The following is a 22819-nucleotide window of genomic DNA, read 5'->3' on the forward strand; positions in this document are numbered from 1 at the left end:
CGGTAACTCTGTAGTAAAATGGTTGAGAATGGATACCTATAAAGTACTCACTCGTATGTTAGTATTTGGTAGAGATAAATAAGTGTTATATATAAAAAGGCAAATAACCAAAACTTTATATGGAATCAATTTTTTGTAAGAAGTGTTATTTGGGACTCTTAGAAGCTTGGTAGAGGAATCTAGCTTACCCACAGCGACACTATTCTGAACATAATTGTATGCATCTTGCACCCAACCTGAAGGAAACCCTGTACGAATGTTGCCCAGAAAATCATTTACCATAAGATCAATTAGTATTGAACAACTATGATTCACCATAGCACAAATAGTATCCACATTACCAGATGAAAGAGATCGACTGTTAAAAGAAATAAAAATAATTTCAGTATAACTGAAGTTGGTGTTTTTGCAACAAACATTCAATCATTAAATAGTATCTGATAATACCATACATATAATTGTTTTGAAGATTTAAAGTTTCAAAACAATGTATTTTTATAGTAGAAATAAATAGACTTAGTCAGTTCTTGAACCAAAAGGTCGTCACCATCTTTAAAAAGAGCCAAAGGTAAGCCATCAGGGCCTGGTGACTCGTGGCGCTTCAGAAGTTGAAGTTCCTTGAGGGCTTCCACCTTGTTAGGTGGATTAGTCATCACGGGCCATGGAGAGCAGGAAAGTCTGATCGATGTCGTTGGGAAGGCAGACCAGTCGAACTGCTTCTCAAAAAATTGCCCATCGTTCAAGACGTCGTTAGATGTTATTGATTGGCATCCCGTCGTCTCCACAGACTGTTTCACCCACATCAGACTTCTTTTTGCAAGTGAGTCGGATGAGTTGAAAGAGCTTCCGGCAGCTACTGGAAACAGCTGCTGTTTCCAATTCGCTAGAACGCTCCGAACACCAGGCTCTTCGGTTCTCAGGCAGGTTTTGCACAATATAACTACACAGATATCTTTGTTTATGGTCAAACTCGCGGTCACCTGGAATCGGATGGGTTTCAATGAGTTGCAAGGAACCTGTAGAAACCAAGTGCTCGTAAGCGGGACGTTTCGCGAAGCTGCAAGCGGCTTTACTCGCCATCTTCATAGCGTCAAGTAATTTCAACCAATTATCATCTATACTTTTCAGTAGGATGTTAGCTTGCCTTGAACCTAGTTCGGTTTGACATTTAGTTGCAACAGAAGCTGCAAGGAATTTACTGCCATCGATCTGTTTAGGACGATGAATTTGTTGGCCACTGAAAAGAAGGGTAAGATTAGCGCAAACAAAGGCATGATCAGAGTCCAGATAGGTACTCCAAAAAGAGCGGCAGTCTTGTACACAACCACACCAGTGGTAGCTGATCGCGATGTGACCAACCTGAGTCCAGGCTTCAGATGCGAAGGAGGGAGCCAGGTGGCACATCGGCGATGGCTGTGCAGGTAGTTAGTGCTAGCCAGAAACAGGTTGTGGTCTGAGCACAGTTGCGGTAGACAGTCCGTGTTATCTGACCTCCGATCAACAAGTCCCTATCGGCCATCTAAACGACTCTCTTTAGTGCCTAGACGCCCAACCTGAGCATTCATGTATCTGACTAGTACTACAATATCTGTCGATCACACTTTCGGTCGAACAACTGTTAACTGGTGGTAGAACTCATCCTTGATCGCACCCGGGCTACAATCTGTCGGAGCGTAGATGGAGGTAACAAAAAGACATCGTTCCTCACACCGATTTCTTCTCACTTTGATGGAACTTGCTAATACAACAGCACATAACCGATCTTTAATGGGGATCCAATCGGTCAGTGCTGCCTCAGCTTTAGAGCTTAGCGTGACACCAATGCCAGCGAAACAAGACGAAGATGCCATAGAGTCCCCGGAAAAACGCACGTGAAACAAGCTTTCTGAAGGAACAGACAGGGAACAAATTTGTAGTACTTGGATGGGCAACAGATATCTATTTGAGACTTTCTAAAGACATACCCAACCCTATCTGTTGTCCGGTCTGCATTAGTGTGGGAACTTTGAAAGTGGCCAATTTGATTGGTACACATGGTTTCTGAAAGACCTGTTCAGTGTTCGTAGTCGGTGGTAGCACTCAACTTTCGACCAGTCAGTGACTGGAGGTCGTTTAGATAGGATAGGGTTTTTTTCCATAGGCGTGCTGCTGTGTAAGTTGAAAAATGAAATACGCAAAATGAGAATGAAAAGGGACTAGATAAGTGACGTGGTATAAAAGAAACAAAAACGAATCCTATCAGATGATCGTGAATATAATTTTCCTGAATGAGAGTTGAAGCAAGAGTAATTTTTCCAGTAGTGATTATCATTTGATTTGTATGCGGGCTAAGATACTGCCCAGGCACCCAAACCGAAACAGGTGGTTTTCTTAGGGGGCCACACCCCGAGTTTTTGACATAGAAGTCTGATCCACAAGGCAGTGAAGTAACGTCAGGAAATGCAGTCCCATGACCAACAATGACCGACATTAAGTTCATACTCCATTTGTTCCCCCAGCATACTAGAGCTCATGTTCAGGAATTGCCAACTCCCCTAGGTTGATCTACCAACCCGATTAAAGCGCCGGACATTCTCTTTTCATCCTCTGGATTTCATAAACAACAGTAATGCCGCGAGAAGGCAATGAGTAGGATCAGTTTTTACCAATTACAGAAATAACCCATATAAGTTAATCTTACTCTGGAGAACCAGCTTTCAAGAAGTTATGTAACATTATGAATTTCTTTTTTACACTTTAAAGGTTTTATTAATCAGACAGTTAACAAGACGTTTCCAGCATTATACTGCCAATTTCAAATAAACTAAACTTATGGTAATTTTATAGAAGGTATAATAGCAGTAGAAAGTACAATCAATAGGCTCAAAGATAATAGTAATTACCACCGCATATATAATGCCTGTGTTTATCTACTACATACATAAATATGATAATAAATATTGTAAAGAAGATTCTGTTCAAGTGTTAGAAATTTGTATAAACTGATTACTGAAGAGATGATCTTATAATAAACTGGTAAACAACTGACTTATATTACAGTAAACGGAATCTAGTCAAAATATAAAATTCCAATGTTCACAAAATCAAATCAACCGGATAACAGATGCAATGAAGATGTCAACAATTATTAGCAGTTAAACTTTGACCATTGAAACACAATAATATAAAGAACTAGTAGCTAATCATAATATAACAGGAACTATTATTTAATTCTTTAATGGCTGGTAAGAGTGATGAATGATCATATATATCAACATGATTTTATGAAAAACACTTAGGATGGTTAACACTGGCAAACAGAAAACTTTTCGTCTTACGTCATATTTCCAATAAATTTTCAATATGATCCTTTCATGCACCTGATGGGAATCGTATGATACTTGGAGTGTATGTAAAGATAGGATAACCAACTGAAGGATAATGAAAGCTAATGTGATGGATTTTCAGAATCCACAGTCCACAAAACAATATACTATATATAAGGAAGCTATAATACTATGGGTGGTTCATTGAATGAATGGGCACATTTATACTTCGTAATCATTTACATCAATCAGTCAGTCAGTCACAATGTAGAACTTCGTACGTAAGTACGTACATCAGTTCGAGTTGCCATACCACATTAACACAGAGAGATGCAGTTGTCGATTCAAATCCCATAGTGGTAGAAGTATTAAGAGTATAAGCAGTAATCAGAAATTTCCGTCAACTAAGAAAACCGAATTTCCTGAAAATATGAAATACACTGCTAAGACCTTAACGCTTAGAGAAAATCATTAGAGCTGGGTCATTACAATTATATTACCTTACTAAATTGAAGTTAACATAATTCACAACAAAAAAATTGTAACTTACATAAGACTTTTTTTGGTGATGAAAAATACATCGTCAATAAAACACCATACATTACTAGATTTGTCGACTTCATCTGAACTTAATGCCTTGCAAAACAAATAATTGAAATAAATTCAGATTAGAAATGATTTACATCCATTAAGGGTGAAACTAACGAACAAGCGAAAAAAGTACGGGTTCGAACCGTTAGTAATGACAACTACAATGTTTTTATCTCGAGATTGAGCAGAATGATGTAATATTAAGGCATCTATTAATTTTCTAGTTAACATTAGCAGAAACTTCACAATAAAGTTAGCGACGAAAACTGATTTTCATATATATTTTAGTAGTTTAAGACTGATTCTTATCCCCAAGTATGTTATCACCACCTGAACAAATCCAAGTATATCAGAAACAAATTATCTACTTCATTTGACCAAATGTATTTATTGCTGCTGCTGTAAAAGCGGGAGTGATTTGAAGCCTATCAAGAACGATGAATTGAAATACTAGTAGTAAAATCCTCTATTCAGTCTACAAAACAGAAAGTAGATATAGTTGTCAAATCCGATATCCTCAACGACTCAACAAAGCCAGGTTTATCAGAAACAAGACGTATTTTAATTCATACAGAGTAAGTTGTAAAAGGATCTTTTTTACCTTAGAACCCACATATCGTCATACACTTTTACTAGAGCTGCTGTTGAATACCGAAGTGGGGATGTTTAATTGAAGCAATGAGTGACAAAGGTTTATAGTCCCACGGGGGAAAAGCTAGATGAATTCGGTGAAAACGAAGCATAAATCTAGGACATTTTCTCAATTATCTTTGTAAACATACTTCACATGAAAATGTAGTCATTTACAATAAACACTTACAATAGACATCATGTAGCAGAGAAAACAACTCACCTTCATAATTGTTACACGGAGATAATATTGTTCTAAATTAAGGTATTTACTGAGTAAATCTTGTACTTGACAAACAAGTTGAGAACTTTCAAAAAATTTGGAGATCTCATTGCTTTTCTCTAAAAAAAGATTGACTTATTTTTAATATTTTAATCTACATTGTTAAAACTATGGATGATACTACATCAAGTTACAAATTTAAGAAACAGACAACACTATATTTACATTCATATAGCAAGTTTCAACGAGACAATACACTAAGATGATAACAACTTGTGTGGATATACAAGATTAAATACGCAGACAATATGAAAACTATTTGAAAGATTCTAGATGGATAGAAGGGAGATGGCCATACAGATAATTCAGCGAGATGAGAACTTAGAAAAGTTGATCTAGTACTATACATTAACGGTGTACAAGTTCATATAGTATTACTCAGAAATATGTTATTTTCAGCTAATAATACCCCTTTATATAGTTGAGATCATGAGTCAATTGAAGCTAGACCACCATGGAAAACCTGGAAGAACTGGACGGCCATTTCGTCCTATTGTGGGACTCCTCAGCAGTGCGTATCCACGATCCCGCCTCGCGAGATTCGAACCCAGGACCTACCAGTCTCGCGCCAGAGCACTTAAACGATAGACCATTGAGCCGGCACCCAATGGTGTTAATGTCCTGAGTTTGAATCCCGCAAAGCGGGATCGTGGATGCACACTGTTGAGGAGTCCCACAATAGGGCGAAATGGCTGTCCAGTGCTTCCAAGTTTTCCATGGTGGTCTAGCTTCAATCGACTCATGATCTCAACTATATGAAATTACTAAAATCTCCACAAAACCCCCTTCTGATAATACCCCTTTAGTTGTACAAACTTTTATAAGTGAAAAAATCACCCACAACTCACTCATTAAAATTAAAATTCCTAAACTACATTACAAATAAGGTTTCCTCATCACTTATGCAATTTGAAGAATTACAGAAGGCAAAGTATAAATAGTAATAAATAAGTAAATGTACACTTGTAATCGATAAATTATAAAGATACAATATCAAAGGTTAATTAGCACGTTATAACATTACAAAAGAGTGAACCATTCTACATACTTTTAAAATCATCTTCTGCGAGATTGCACTGTTTGATATCAGCCTACAGAAGAAAAAAAGACATCATAACAACTTCACATATTTACATATACATGGTCTGTGATTGCATACCAACAACAAAAACTAATATCTTTGTGTTCATTTAGTATTGTTTGTTTGAATCTTCCCATCGATGTCTCTAATTGGCATATGTGCATACTGTGCATATTGCTTCGATATAGCCTTAATTAACAAGCATTGAAGCCAAAGATGGATAGTGACTAGCAGTGGAATCCAGGACACACAGTATGCACATGTGCCAATAAGAGACTGACCAGATGCAGTCCTAAACATCAATGGGAAGATTCAAACAAACAGTACTAAATGAATTTAAACTTCACCCCATTGCACAAGCAAGCGGTTATCAGGACTCAGTGGCCGAGTGGATAACGCGATGACGTTTGAAGCGAAAGGTACTGAGTTCGAGTCCCAGAGTGAACATCAACTCTGAGATGCAGGTGCGTCCAGCTGACGAGTTCCAAATAGGACGAAACGCGTGTCCTGAATTCCACTACTAGCCACTATCCATCTTTGCTTAAAATATCTTTGTATTTTTACCATGAGCAAAAAATAGAGCACTCCTCAATAAATATATGAAGCCTATAATTAAATATAATCAAGTTTCTTTTCTCAAACTGCTTGGAACTTTAATTTTGTTAACGACTTCACCTTACTCGAACTGATTATATATTTAACATATTTCAGGTTAATTATTTCTAATTCGAATGAAAATAATAAGTTTTAATGAGGTTTTGTTCTCTAAGCTAGATGGTTTGATCGTGGAGCTTTCATCTCTCTTCTGAAAGATATCATTAGCACAAACTTCAGGTAACAGTGATCAAATTCTCAATTATAGTAGAAACAACACACGAGCTCACAAAATCAACTGCGTATAAACTTTGTTCAAGAGGGTGAGGACACACTGCAACACAATTACAGCACGAAAAAATGGAGAAAAATACCTGGACACGATCTTTCAAAAGTACGGCTGCCCAATCAATTTCATCAAAAAATACCAGCCGACCGCATCATCAGAAACAAATTCAAATACATAAACCAACAAACGGGTCACCCTACCATGTATAAAAGGCATGTCAGAAACTACAACGACATTGTTGAAGCCTTTCGGAATAGATGTAGCACACAAATCAACAAAATCACTACAATCAATCCTATGCAAACCAAAGGACGAAATGGCACGAAGAAAAACCGAACATCACCTACGAAAAAAATTGTGCCAACTGCGAAAAACACTACATGGGACAGAGCGGACGTCCTCTTCATCTTCGCCCGCGTGAACATCAATTAGCAGTCAAACGGCATGACATATTTTCACTTATATCAGTACATGTAGAAAATCACAGACACATATTCGACTGGTAAAATGTGGAGATCTTGGATGGAAGCAGTTCTAAAAACACCAGAGAATTTTTAGGACCTTGGCGCTCAGGTCAATCAGCAATCAACAAGCACATTGAAATCGATCCAATTTATCAACCAATCAGAAAAACTATGAACAAACACAGGACCAAAAATCAAACCAATGGGAGATACAACCAAAATAAAGTAAACAATGACAGGTTTAAGGTCAACTAGAACCAACCAACATCGAGGTCTACAGGACAAGCTGTGAACCACATGTGATGAAGTTTGTGCTGATGATGTCGTTCAGAAGAATGATGAAACCTCCACGATCAAACCATCCAGCCCGGTGTCAAGTAAATGCCGTGCTATTGCACTGCCGAGAACCCTAGTCCCTCACAACCTCAATTTCTTTGGAACATGCTCAGAAATGCGAACATGTTCTAGCTTTATTTATTAATAAATATATTTTTGTTATATCCCAACGAGTAGAAAAATTGTCTTTCTGAAGACGTTTCGTGACTTATTGTAAGCCATTCCTTCATAGTAAATAAATAACTGAATTAAATTAACACAAATATAAACAGTACAACTTGGTAGTATCTGAAGAAATGGCTTACATTAAGTCACGAAACGTCGTCAGAATACAATTTTTCTACTCATTGGGATATAATAAAAATATATATTTATTATTAATAATTGCTTACATTTATCTACATTTTATGTACAATGCGATTGCACCAATGTATTCACAATGTTTTAAAGAATTAAACACAGAATGACATATTAACTTTTTTCTTAACAGATTACTACAGTGAACCTAAGCATAGTTTAAAGCAACTTTTAAACAAACATAATTTATATAGTTGGGATCATGAGTCAATTGAAGCTAGACCACCATGGAAAACCTGGAAGCACTGGACGGCCATCTCGTCCTATTGTGGGACTCCTCAGCAGTGCGCATCCACGGTCCCGCCTCGCGAGATTCGAACCCAGGACCTACCAGTCTCGCGCCAGAGCACATAACCGATAGACCACTGAGCCGGCATCCAACTGACTTCTCAAAATTGTGAATGTCTTTATTTAAAATTTTAACGTTAATATGATTATTCATAATATAAAACACAACTTACAGAAATTCGCCTCTGTATAAATCTCAAATAAAGTTCTGAACAAGTAATGATCTGGAGCGTTTCAACAATTATAGGCTCAATGACTAATACGCGATCCGATCCTAATTCGCTTGAATCCAATATTTTATCTCTATTGATCGACTGAGCTGATGAATCATGTATTTTACTGCTCAAACTATTACTATTTGATTTCTTGAGCATTGAACAAAGTTCATCAAGATGATGATAAGAATAGAAACGCTCGACTACACACTTGACGTATCGGTCAACAACACAATGAACAGAAGATACAAGCCCAAATATGTTGCCTGGACCTAATTAAAACATAAGAAAATAAATAGATCACACTACGTAACCTAGTTGCAGCTACCCCCACATATATAAATTCGTAAAACTGTCTGTTATAAATAAATAAGTGATGTACAGTACATTTAGACTGCGGCTAGCAAAAGGATAACTCCGCCTGTAGCTCCTCTGGGGGTTACTGCCGGTCCCAAGTCCGGGTAAAGGAGGAGGGTTGGGAATGGGGTTAGCGACCCCATCCCGTAGAAAATCAACTCGCTAAAAAAACGCTAACCAGAAAGAATCATTCAAACCTTTCAAACTCTGCCCTGGGAGTAGAAGGAATAATTATGACGTCTCATGATGAAAGCCGAGTTCCTTCGGAAGTCATGAGGCCGATGCACCTTCTTACAACCAGAGCGACAATTTTTATAGGTACATGGAATGTCCGAACAATGTGGGAGACCGGAAGAGTCTTCCAAATTGCTGCAGAAATGAGAAAATACAACCTGGAGGTTCTTGGAATCAGCGAAACACATTGGACGCAGGTTGGACAACAACGACTGTCTTCAGGAGAACTTCTGTTATACTCCGGTCATGAAGAAGAAAATGCCCCACATACACAAGGAGTTGCATTGATGCTGTCCAGAAAAGCACAAAATGCACTTATTGGATGGGAATCTCATGGACCAAGGATCATCAAAGCCTCCTTCAAAACAAAGAGAGAGGGCATTACAATGAACGTCATCCAATGCTATGCGCCTACCAACGACTACGATGAAGACGCTAAAGACCAATTCTACGATAGGCTGCAGTCGATCGTCGAGAAGTGCCCAACCAAGGACCTGACAATTCTGATGGGAGATCTCAATGCTAAGGTTGGAATGGACAACACTGGATACAAAGACGTCATGGGACAACATGGACTGGGAGGAAGGAACGAAAATGGTGAGAGATTTGCAAACCTATGTGCCTTCAATAAACTGGTCATAGGTGGCACCATATTCCCACACAAAAAAATACACAAAGCCACTTGGATTTCACCGGATCACACTACACAGAATCAAATCGACCACATCTGCATCAACAAAAAGTTCAGGAGGACGATGGAGGATGTGAGAACCAGGAGAGGAGCTGATATAGCATCCGATCATCATTTGCTGGTCGCCAAGATGAAACTAAAACTCAAGAAGCACTGGACAACGGCGCAGACAACATCACAAAAGTTTAATACGGCCTTTCTTCAAGATGCTGACAAACTCAACAAATTCAACACAGCCCTCAGCAACAGGTTCCAGGCCTTTCATCATCTACTCAATGGAGAGGGAACTACCATGGAGAGCAACTGGAAAGGTATCAAGGAGGCAATCGTTTCAACATGTCAAGAGGTTCTGGGCCAAAGGAAGCACCATCACAAGGAATGGATCACTGTTGGTACACTGGATAAAATTGAAGAAAGGAGGAACAAGAAGGCAGCAATCAATATCAGCCGAACAAGAGCAGAAAAAGCCAAGGCACAAGCCGAATACACAGAGGCAAACAAGCAAGTGAAGAGGAGCATCAGAACCGACAAACGTAAATATGTGGAAGATTTAGCGATGACAGCGGAAAAGGCTGCAAGAGAGGGAAACATGAGACAACTGTATGATACAACCAAGAAACTTGCTGGAAATTACCGTAAGCCAGAAAGACCAGTGAAAAGCAAGGAAGGCAAAGTAATCACCGACATTGAAGAATAACGAAACAGGTGGGTAGAACACTTCAAAGAACTCTTGAATTGACCAGCTCCACTGAACCCACCCAACATCGAAGCAGCACCCACAGACCTCCCAATCGATATTGGCCCACCAACAATTGAAGAGATCAGCATGGCCATTAGACAAATCAAGAGTGGCGAAGCAGCGGGACCAGACAACATACCGGCAGAGGCACTGAAAGCAAATGTAGCAGCAACTGCCAAGATACTCCACATCCTCTTCAGTAAGATTTGGGACGAAGAACAAGTGCCAATAGACTGGAAAAAAGGACTTCTGATCAAGATACCAAAGAAAGGCGATCTCAGCGAGTGCGACAACTACAGGGGCATCACTCTTCTCTCAATACCAGGAAAAGTCTCCAACTGAGTATTGTTAAACAGGATGAAGGATTCCGTGGACGCCCAACTTCGAGATCAACAAGCTGGATTTCGTAAGGATAGATCGTGCACAGATCAAATCGCAACTCTACGTATCATTGTGGAACAATCAATCGAATAGAATTCATCACTCTACATCAACTTCATCGACTACGAGAAGGCATTTGATAGCGTGGACAGGAAGACACTATGGAGGCTTCTTCGACACTACGGCGTGCCTGAGAAAATAGTCAATATCATACGGAACTCCTATGATGGACTAAACTGCCAAATCGTCCACGGAGGACAACTCACCGACTCGTTTGAAGTAAAGACTGGTGTTAGGCAAGGTTGCTTACTCTCACCGTTTCTCTTTCTCCTGGTAATCGACTGGATCATGAAGACGTCAACATCTGGAGGAAATCACGGGATACAGTGGACAGGCAGGATGCAGCTTGACGATTTAGACTTCGCAGATGATCTGGCTCTTCTATCACAAACGCAACAACAAATGAAGGAGAAAACGACCAGTGTAGCAGCAGCCTCAGCAGCAGTAGGTCTCAATATAAACAAAGAGAAAAGCAAGACTCTCCGATACAATACAATATGCACCAATCTAATTACACTTGACAGGGAAGCTTTGGAGGATGTGGAAACCTTCACATATCTGGGCAGCATCATTGATGAACACGATGGATCTGATGCAGATGTGAGGGCGCGGATCGGCAAAGCAAGAGCAGCATACTTACAACTGAAGAACATCTGGAAATCAAAACAATTGTCAACCAACACCAAGATCAGAATTTTCAATACAAATGTGAAGACAGTTCTATTGTATAGGGTGGAGACGTGGAGAACTACGAAAGCCATTATCCAGAAGATACAAGTGTTTATTAACAGCTGTCTACGCAAGATACTTCGGATCAGATGGCCAGACACTATCAGCAGCAAGTTACTGTGGGAGACAACAAACCAGATTCCAGCAGAGGAAGAAATCAGGGGGAAGCGCTGGAAGTGGATTGGGCACACTTTGAGGAAATCAGCTAATTGCGTCACAAGACAAGCCCTCACATGGAATCCTGAAGGTCGAAGGAGAAGAGGAAGACCAAAGAACACATTACGCCGAGAAATAGAGACAGACATGAGAAGAATGAACAAAAACTGGATAGAACTAGAAAAGGAAGCCCAGGACAGAGTGGGTTGGAGAAAGTTGGTCGGCGGCCTATGCTCCATTGGGAGTAACAGGCGTAAGTAAGTAAGTAAGTAGCAGAAGGATAAAGGACGCGTGTTGCTTCCTGTTTAGGACACGTTAGATAGATGTACCAGCATCAGTGTTGATGCTTACATTGAGACCTCAACTCAGTACCTATCGCCTTAAAAGTCAACGCATTATCCAATAAACTAGTGATTCCACGCAGCCACTGATGTGTCCAACGGGTCAGGGTTCGTATTTTCCACCTAGTGAAATTTCAGGGCTACAAAGAAAGCATACTGAGGACTTGTAATTTAAAAGGAAGCATTTGCTCAGGATTCAAATATACAAGTGAATTGCACACCAGTATATAAACAGCGGGAAAGCACAAACCCTTACAGAGAAACTGATGTGTTTGAAAAGGTTAAGTGAATAATTTTCTAACATTAATACGACACAATTATTTACTATAACTGTATTACAAAGACATTAGTACACACAGGATCATTACGTGTCATCATAAGCAAGTTAACCAAAATAAAACGCCCATAAACATAGTAAATGAGGAGACAAAATGAGTCTACAAGTTTTGGACTGTCGCATTCTTCACAAATAAGTGGTGTTAATAGACCTCTAACCTTCGGTCACCACTAATTACTAGCACTGTGATCGTTAATTGGACAAGATATTTGAAATACTCCCTAAACAACTGATAAGACCCTTACTCTTCTCAATTCAGATAGTGTGATAATGAGAAATTGTTGCAGTAGTATGAAACGTCAATTTAAACAACTGTGTAGTACCGGTAAACTGCACACTTAATAAAATGGAACTTAGAGTTGAGTTATTGAACTAGTCTTGAAGGAAGTACATGCTCTTAGTTTGATGTTTGCACCAGAACCGATATATTTAGTTACAGACTTCAGATGGTATGGGTGAAATCGATGACAGTAAGATTAATAAAATTATTATTCATTCTCCTCCAGCTTTTGCAATAGTTTTTATCACAAATATATTTTTTTAATTTCCCAATTTCATTTGTTTTACTCACTCTTATTCATTAATTCGGTTTTTACTGATGTTGTTATTATAATCCAGAACTCGTTTCCTGTTGACTAATTTTTACTGTGCTTTTGTAGGGCTGTGTCAAACTAGACAGTTGATTATGTCTGCAATTCCTATTTGTCCTTTAGTATCTTCCATGATTTTGACTAAATTCAGATATCAGTGTACAGACTGAGAGTGAACTCAGGGAAAAGCAACTTTATACCGGAGTTTCTGCTTTATAACTCGAGTTGAGTTCATATACAATTTTTCCATGAGGGTTTTTGTGGACTGTCGAATTTTCAGTTTATATCAAGGACTGATTTTAGTTAGACCAGAACTGAAAACCAGGAGGCGCCGAACAGTTGTTCCGTCATAGTATGAGACTTTCTTCTCAGTGTGCATCTCTGCCCCCGGAGGCGACCAAAACTAAGATCTTTAGCTTTATAAGCGAAGACGGATAGTGGCTACCAGTAGACTCCAGGATGCGTGTTTCGTCCTATTTGGGACTCGTCAGCTGGATGCACTGCATTCCAGAGTTGTTCAATTCGGGACTCCAACCCAGACCGTTCGCCTCAAAAACCAACGAGTTATTCACTCAGCTACTGAGTCCTGATAGCCACCTGCTTGTGAAATGGTGTGACGTTTTCATTCACTTGGTATTGTTTGCTTGTATCTTCTCATTGTTGTTTACGACTGCAATTGATCAGTCTCTTGTTGGCATATGTGCATATGCGCACAAACATCCAGCCGACAAGTCCCAAATAGGACGAAACGCGCGTCCTGGATTCCACTGCTAGCCACTATCCATCTTTGTTCATAAAGCTTGTGATTTAAGGCAATATCGAGGCAGTTCGCACACGATGCATATATGCCAACAAGAGACTGATTAGTTGCAATCCTAAACACCAGTGGGAAGATACAAGCAAACAATACCAAGTGAATTAGGATCTTTAGGCCTCGCGCGATATAGCACGTTGGTTGACATTAGATACATAAATCACTGGATGCCGACTAAATGGTCAAAACGTCAAGCACTCGCAGCAAGACCTAGAAGTTTAGGGTTCTATCCTCAGTGGGGTCATGGACATGCATTGCTGAAGAGTTCAATACTAGGACGAAACAGATGTCCAGAACTTCCTGGTTTTTAACTGTGGTCTAACGAAGGTCAGTTTTTGATATAAGCTGTACTAATTCATATCCACCAAATGAAATGAAATTAAACCTAGACTTGACCTGGAAATCCAAATGGGATTCGAACAAGAATAATAACATTAATAGCTGTATGCTTTTTTTCAAACTAGGACCTAGAGAACGAACCACCACTAACCTTACACTTTATGGTTTAATAATTAATATGACTGATCTGGTGAAGCCAATCTAGTCAATTTCAAATTAGTAATATATTATTTGCTTCCAACAGTTAACTCGAATCAAAATTATTTCGTCATATGGAAGAGGGTACAGGAAGATGAATAAACCATATTTTGCTACCATAATAACCGGTATTTTACAGTCAGTCAGTCAGCTACAACGTAGGACCAGGCACATTTATGCATCGGTACAAGTCTCCATACATCATTAGCACAACAAGATGAACACCGGATTCATAGTAGTTAATTTAGTGGTGGTAATATATAAAAGAAAGATTATATATAAGGATATATTATAGGGAGGAAGAACGTTATGAAGCAATTTTAATCTTAGGGTTTAAGGGAAGATAAAGAGTGTATACACGTACGCCATTGTGACCGATTCTGAGCCATATCACCTAGAGTCTCCAACCATTGGTTACGATAGTCACGCGGACCCCAACCAGGTAGTCTGCATTTACTAACATGACTCAGACTAGGCCGGTATTTTACAAGTTCTTAACACTAAAATACTTTTTCCCCTTGCAAAAAACATATCACATTAGAAAGTCATAAAAATTAGCTTTTGCACAACTCTTCTTGTTTCTTTAAATGACAATAATAAATTTTATACTTACCACAGTATGTTTCGACGTACATTGAATTATTTTTCAATGTATCAGCAACAAACTCTAGAATTTCTGTGATTAAATTAGCCGATACAAATTCCGATGATTGTGAAGATGATTTATTAGTAGTTATCAATAGTTCACATTTATTTGAGATGTATGAGCAAAGATATATAGAAAATCGTCGAATTCCTTCATTGGTTTCACCCAATAGGAAAAATATCTTTAATAAATATACTATATTCTTTTCATCTCGTTTCGAAACATATTCATCGAATTTCTCAACTGCCATCTTCACAAGAATTTGTCGACTGTCATCCAGAGTTGTCAATGGATTATTATCAGGATTATCTATAAAGTATTTTGTTTAGATCATCATTAATGACCATCAGAAACAAGAGACCATTAAAAATCGGAGATTAACAACTACAACAGGAAATATTTGATGATAAGATTCGTAAAATCAGAATAAATACAGTATGTGTATGTTGAGTGACGTGTGTCTGTCATAATATTAGCTAGTTCATGGAGCTTGACGTTCGGACATATGTTTCAATATGTTGGCTTCCCACATTAATATATTGTCAAATTGGCTTAAAAAGGCATATATATCCGTTTATTTAGGGGTACTTGAAGAAAGTGTGTGACGTGACCTAGAAATGAATAACAGTATAGATACATTTACCTTCTATATTTCTCTAGATATTCAGTTTTGATATTTACTTATACATGTCATTAGTTTGTCCCTTGTTTTCGAAGTATACTCTGAAATTTTCGCCGTTCATTATCGCTGATATTACTATTATTTCGACTCATTTGCTACTTTTCCGTTTATTTCATCCTGTTGGGCTACCATGGGATCCTAACCTGAGCCCAAGCACATTTGCGTCAAGTCCTACATTGATTACGACTAATTCGTTACTCCTTAGTCACTTTATTGGTTTCCAGTTAGTCAGATCACCATCAGGGCCATCAAGAGTAGAGGATATTTGTAGGTTACAAGCATCAAATCATAGGTGTTTCCGAAGCATTGCTCGTGTATTTTGGGACCACGGAATAAGCAATGTCTGAGTTAGGAATACGGTACTAGGTAAGAATAACAAGTCGATTGATGAGGTAGTAAATCTTCATCAAGTGAAGTGGTTGAGACATGCGTTACGTATATAGGTGTACGAGTAGGCTGGAAGGCTAGGGGCTGTCAAACCAAGACATATACAGCAGTTAAACGTAAGTGGCGAGAACAAATAGCCAATGTATACTAAGTTTTTATACCATGACGAACATAAGAACTGTGCTTTCTAAACCATTCTAAACTTGTAAGTTTTTGAGACACACGTTATGCAGACTATAGTTAAGTCATACCCTGGTGTTCAACGCCGAGCGATCTAGGGGTAGGTTGAAAGGCTAAAAGCTACCACGAAATCATTTATCTAAGTCGTAAGGGACAGGTATTGAATTATTGGTCAAGGTTCTCTAGATAATCGTGGTCAATGGTTTAAGAACTCGAATAAACGTGGCTCGGAATAGGACTTAACTACATAGATCCATTTATTTCCTATTTATCTCTAAATTCTGATTTTAATATAGATACCTTGAGCCACTTACTTCGTCTAATACTGGAATTATTTTGGCATCTATTGCTTTCACATTGTTAGGCTCTTCCTTTACTGTTCCGACATGAAGTATAGGGACTGCCTAAGGCATATTTCTAAATGGTCCTTCATCATGACTGAAACATATAGTCTTCCCACTTTCATATAATTTGCTGACCAGGACCTCACGTTAGGCATGTAGTTACAGATTATTGGAAAGCTATCTCTACTTCCAATCAAAACACAAGCAGAGAAGTTGAAGTAACAATTCATAACCACATTTTAAGCAATTCATCAAAGTATGCTTTGTATATATATATATATATATATATATATATATATATATATATATATATATATATATGCGAATGAACCCGGACAGTGAGAAAACTACTAGTTTAGACCGATGATATTTTAAAGTGGAAAACAGGCTTACCCGCTGATAGAAGCGAGATAAGAGAAATTATATCCCTCTCCATTTCCAGATATGTAAACACGTAACCAGCGGCCTAAAAATAACTATGAAAATCAACTACGTTACTTCATCTAATTTAGAGTCAACGAGACATCGTTTCACTCCAATTGCACTGTTCCTTACAGTAATTATATGACTTAGTTTATCTACACATTTAAGAACATGATTCTGAAAAATACTAGGAATTCAATAAGATTACTTTTACAAGATCTAATTGCTCTACTTTCCCACTGAGCTGTAGAGCAAGTTTCGAAGCACAACCGACCAATTTCGAAGAATTTTCGGCATTTACTTGTAACTTATGGAAATCAGGTCTACAGAAAAAGCATAGCTAACGGGTTTGCATACATTAGAGAGTTTATCTTTTTTAATTTATGCTCTATTTCACTTCTTCTAGCAAGTGAGTTCTTGATTTCATCAGATACATCTGCCTGTAAAGTCGATTTTATTCAAAACTCAAATATTACTTACCTTAACATTACGGGACTTCTCAACTAGATCCTTAAGATCGGAAAAGTCGTCAATCATGCATACATTGGAGTCCATGATATTGGTCAGAGTTCAATTGCCTTAAATAGATAAATATCGCAATGCAGCCCCCATAAGGCGCGCCACCTCTTATGTTGAACATAATATTCCCACTGATATTAATATTCTAATGTATTAAAATTTATTTTCTGTTTATATTGCCCATGTGCCTTACAACATATATGTTGTTGATATATCAACATAATTCAATAACTTAATAAAATGAAGCCTGTAGCGCTTGTAACAGCTTGATCATGCTTGTATACTGAAATGCCTCATGTAACATATTGTTATCTTAGAATATATTATGATTACTGTATTATCTTTTCTGGAGGGTCTAACCATATTGCACTCTAGCGACAACAGCCGTTATGGGTTTTTCCTAATACGTTATCATACCCTTGTCTGCTCCACTGGAAACTGTTAAGTATTGTTTAGGGCTTATATACAAATTCAATGCTTCACCTTTATTTCTTTTTTCAGTATCACACTCACAGTGCATAGCTAGGAGCCGCTTACGCCCTAAACAAATTTCACGTACGTATCCTTCAAGGTCACGACTCATACTGAGCGCCCCTCACATATACTTTTTGACGGCTACAAACTTTTTATAAAGTGACTTGGTGTGCAACATAAACACTATGTCATTTCTGAAAATGACTGTAAAAACTGCACTCATAGTGAGATACTAGGACATAAACCTAAGAACGTCATAGTAAGTCTTGTCTTCCAAACAGAAACGAAGCAAACCTGAGAGCTACTGAGCCGTTACCCCGACTAGTGTGGTTGTTAACATTTTAGACAAGATTATTCGGAAGTAGTTGTTTAAGGACCTCTATGAAAACAGGATTCTTTTAGAAAAGCAGTATGGTTTTAGAATATACTATTCCTGTCTCACTAAATTATTAGTGGTTCGTCAAAGCTGGTGCTGTCTTAAAAACCATGAGTTGCTCATAGACGTAGCCTACATTGACTTCAGAAAAGCTTTTGACAAAGTCCCTTACAATAGACTGTTACATAATTTGGGAAATGCCGGAGTTTGAGGCAATCAGTTAATGTGGATAAAAGATTTCCTAATTGAGCGCCAACAAAGAGTATGGGTGAACTCCAAGTTGTCTAACTGGGAAACTGTGCTTAGTGGACTGCCTCAGGGTACAGTTTTGGGGTCAGTGTTATTCCTGTTATGTGTAAATGACCTTCCTCGTCTCCTGTCATCATCGGACTTGCTATATGCTGACGATGTTAAGATATGGAGAGCGATAAGAAATAAGAGTGATAACATAGAACTTCAAAATAACCTGGGGAAATCATCTGAATAATCTTAAACTTCCAAGTGTGCTGTGATGAATATCGGTTATCAAGGTACAGATACATATATGATGTATATAGTAATCGTGCGTCCTTAACTTGAGTACTGCATACAGGCAGCTACCCCCTATTTAAAAATAACAATGAACCTTTGGGAAAGGTTCAGAGAACAGTAACTAAGCTAATTCCCGGAATAGCGAAGCTCCCGTATTATGCTCCTGTAGTGACCGGCCAGTCTCGATAAGAACACGATTGGAATAACGGAAACAATCATTATTATTGTAACCAATTGTACCAGAGATTGTTTTACTGTATTTGTTTAACTGTATCAGTTTCACTTCTTGTTCCGCTATCCGCCTTGTTTGGTTCGAGCTTGCTCACGCACTGCTTATTCGCTTGTACTCTTTGGCACGTCTCGATATTATTTCGATACCACGAGATCGCCAATAAATATACTTGATCTGGACTAGTAAAGCCTTCTGATTTACGGGCTATCAAGGGAACCAAGTCGTTTTTGGACGCGTAATCGAATAGTAGTGGTGATCATAGTCCGTCCACGACTCGACATCCACTACACTCCACTGGCTAAACTAAACCTATTTCCTTTGTCAAATCGAAGAACTAGGAGTGACGTGATTACAATTTTCAAATTACTTAGTGATAAATTTACAACTGATATGCTCTCATTGCTTTGTTTCCCAAAACAGGGAATTTACAAGGACATTACAAAAATTTTTACAAGCCTAGAAAAAATTATTTGTTAGGTGACCATCGAGTAATCAACGAGTGGAATGAATTACCTGCTCCATCTGTCAACTCTTTCAAAAGACAGTTGGATCAATTGAGAGACCACCACTTCCAGGACCAAGACAGGCTATCAAGCCTCCTGTCCTTTCCAGACGGAGACTGAAACTGATTAGCTCTGTAGAACTATGGTCTACTTCGTTATTAGTGCTGCTCCAATAATAGACCTAATCTTAAAATTGTAAATTTGTCATGATATGACCACCTAATCGATAAGATCTTACGTGGAAGTCACATCATTGTCTACATTGACTTGTCCTATCGTAATAATCACCAATATATGATGGAGAACACGTTCAGGCTGGATATAGAAAAAATGTATTTGACATGAATAAAAGAGATAAGTTACACAAAAATGATCACACCTGCAAGGCTAAGTCATGCCATCCGATGAAATTATGTTTCCACGTTCTCAAGAGTTAACATTCTCTTCATGTTAGTTGTTGGATATAAGTAGCTTCAGTAATTCTGTGCTCGGATTCAAAAGTCGTGTGGTTAGGATTCAATGCTACTACAACTATCTGCACGAATGAACTACCTTTTTTATTTTTGTTGTTTCTATCTATTTATCTCCTCTGACGTGAGTTCTAGATCGTTCCTGTAAAAATGGCGTGTGCCTGCTCGGACAGAAATATACTATTATATTATTACTGAACCTTGTAATGTTTGTAACGTTTTAGACAAGTAAGGCTATAATGTGACAACTATCCTTGATAATCATTGCAGCATCTGGCCATCGTGTTTTTACATATATTCCGGATTTCCGGTATTTATACTCAAGTGACTCGTGACCGGTTAAAAGGAACAAGTTGTGGAAGTGACTTCTACGCCAAAGTCGCTTTCAGGTTTCTTTCAGATCTGTGGAAGGCAACAAGATAGCTTACGTGTCGACCGTGGGTTGAGTGATAATTATACGAACTCAGTTATGGCTTTAGATTTATTCTATTCGTCTTTTGGCTAACTCATCTGCATTAATCTTTAGAGAGAGCACAGTCTCTGATTTCCAAAACGACAACCTGCAAAATACGAGGACTGGGTGGAGCAAATACGTACTGGATCTTAGTTGTGACCTAGAATGCAGTACAACGTGATCACACTTTGTTTGTAGAGGCAACTACTGAATGCTAGTGACGCCACCACGGCAATGTGTAAAGACGAGGTGAAGTAATGACTGTTCATGCTGTAGGTCAATATTTTTCGGTTTCGTGATGCATTATGCAAGTGCTCACCGGACTACAGGTGAAAGCAAGCGGCAATCAAAGCAACTCCTTTGGCTTACAGTCAAAATTGTATAAGATGATGTCGGTCTATATATATGTCAGAATTTAGAAGCTGCATTGGGAGGAAAAACGTCCACGATTATTTCGTAAGCTGGACAGTTTATTATAAGGCTCAAGGTGGCGAGATCATTGGAGATCATTGATTATGACCTTTGGAAGTCCATGAACTCTTTTTTAGCTTGGATATTGACGCATGTACCGGTCTTACGTGGAACTAAGAGCAAACGAGGGTGATCAAATACCAACTCCATAGAACAATTTACAGAAAGTCAAGATTACAGTCTACTGTGTTTGTTAGATTTTCTGTGTTCACGTTTCAGAAGTGCGATCTGTCGCAGAGACTTAATGGCAAAAGCGATGAATGCTGCAAGGCAGGCTTCCCTGTATGACTCAAGGGATAAGGTAAGTAGGCATGGATGGCGTTTTGAATAAAAGGTAGGCTTAATAGAGCTAAAATGTTTGGTTGAAACCATATACCAGTTGCTCTTGTTTAAGAGACGTTAACTAAGATACTATACATTTATATCAATCGATTAGTAATCTGACCTCTATTTCGAGGATTAGAAAGAATGAATTAAGTTTCTTAAAACTTAATCATCCCTTCAGATAGCGTTATGTATTTTCTTGTCTGGTGAAGTAGCTATTAAACCGTCACTGAGTTGTCTTATGTTGTAAACCCTAAGCGATAAACAAACGAGCCTTAGGTATTTAGGAGCAAGTGCACTACATTTATATTCACAGAGGGATAAGTTACCAAAATAGTGTTAATTTTTTGTATCATGAACATGACTAATTTCTCCAGATAGCTTTATAGTGTTGTTGGTTCCTTGCCACACGATCTTCGAAGCTGAGCGTATGATTACTAGGAAGAGTTATATTCAACAAGTAACACTATGAGAAAGTCAGCGATGGTGAACGTGGCATCAGTTAGTCAAAGAAGCATGGCCAAGATATACAAGCGCGGTTACTCTGTTTAAAATCTTGCTTTCTGTTTCAAATGTATTAATCTCTCCTCAGCCCAAATGTGTTCTTCAGAAGCGCTAGACGTCATATTCCTGATAGCTATGATAAGACGAGTTAGTGTATACAATTGTGTGACTTCCACGTAAGATCTTATGGATAATACTGCCACGTTCTGACAAATCTACAATTTTGAAATTAGATCCATTGCTATAGTAGCACAGATCATTACAGAAACTGCTCACAACAGACTTAGTCCATCACATCGCAGGTGAGTATGTGGCACATGTAACATGAATTCTGAGAATTCACTGAACAACATCATTCTATTGACAGGTCTTAAAAACGTTGTCTGCTAACCTGAAAGAAAGGTGAAACGGATAAGCATGCGAAGACGTGCAATGAAGTAAAGAAGAGGGTATCGACAACATGCGTATCGAAGGAACTCGCAATGACACTAGTGCCGATATTCTGAAGCTTAGCATCGTCATAATCAACAGTATTAGACCCTGTCAGCAAACTTGGGTCTCTCAGCACAGGCTCCCTAATTACAACCGTTATCCCGAAAATCCTGTGGGTGACTGGGCCTTCGTCAACAGATTCAAAAAAGATCGAGTTTCGCCGTCGTAAGAGATGAACAGCTCGATTCTTGCAGTGAAAACTGCTAGTCATTCAACCACACAATCTAGCTTTTAGATTGTCCAGCCAGTCAGCAAATAGCACGGGAATCCGAAACGCATTCGAAAACCTGGGAAAGTGATCACGGTTCGAGATGATTCTCTCACAACCGTGAACCTAAAAGACAGATTTAACTCCCCCCATCAATCTGCAGGGCAAAATGACAGGATGCTCTAGGAACGGTTGATAAG

The 22819-nt window shown here is 38.5% G+C and overlaps 1 protein-coding gene across 1 annotated transcript; it reads right to left on the reverse strand.

Annotated features, from left to right (window-relative positions):
• Positions 1-36: 36 nt before the first annotated feature.
• Positions 37-17598, reverse strand: Smp_209090 (Conserved oligomeric Golgi complex component 4,putative; the record flags this gene model as incomplete). The annotated part of the gene is made up of 9 exons (XM_018792495.1): positions 37-358; positions 3856-3941; positions 4750-4866; positions 14957-15354; positions 17032-17104; positions 17137-17238; positions 17270-17384; positions 17419-17501; positions 17542-17598. The coding sequence occupies 9 exons, from the start codon at positions 17596-17598 to the stop codon at positions 37-39; spliced, it is 1353 nt and encodes a 450-aa protein (XP_018644690.1).
• Between the last annotated feature and the right edge of the window lie 5221 nt (positions 17599-22819).

This window comes from Schistosoma mansoni, assembly GCF_000237925.1.
Source record: "Schistosoma mansoni, WGS project CABG00000000 data, supercontig 0263, strain Puerto Rico, whole genome shotgun sequence".
Taxonomy (NCBI): Eukaryota; Metazoa; Platyhelminthes; class Trematoda; order Strigeidida; family Schistosomatidae; genus Schistosoma; species Schistosoma mansoni.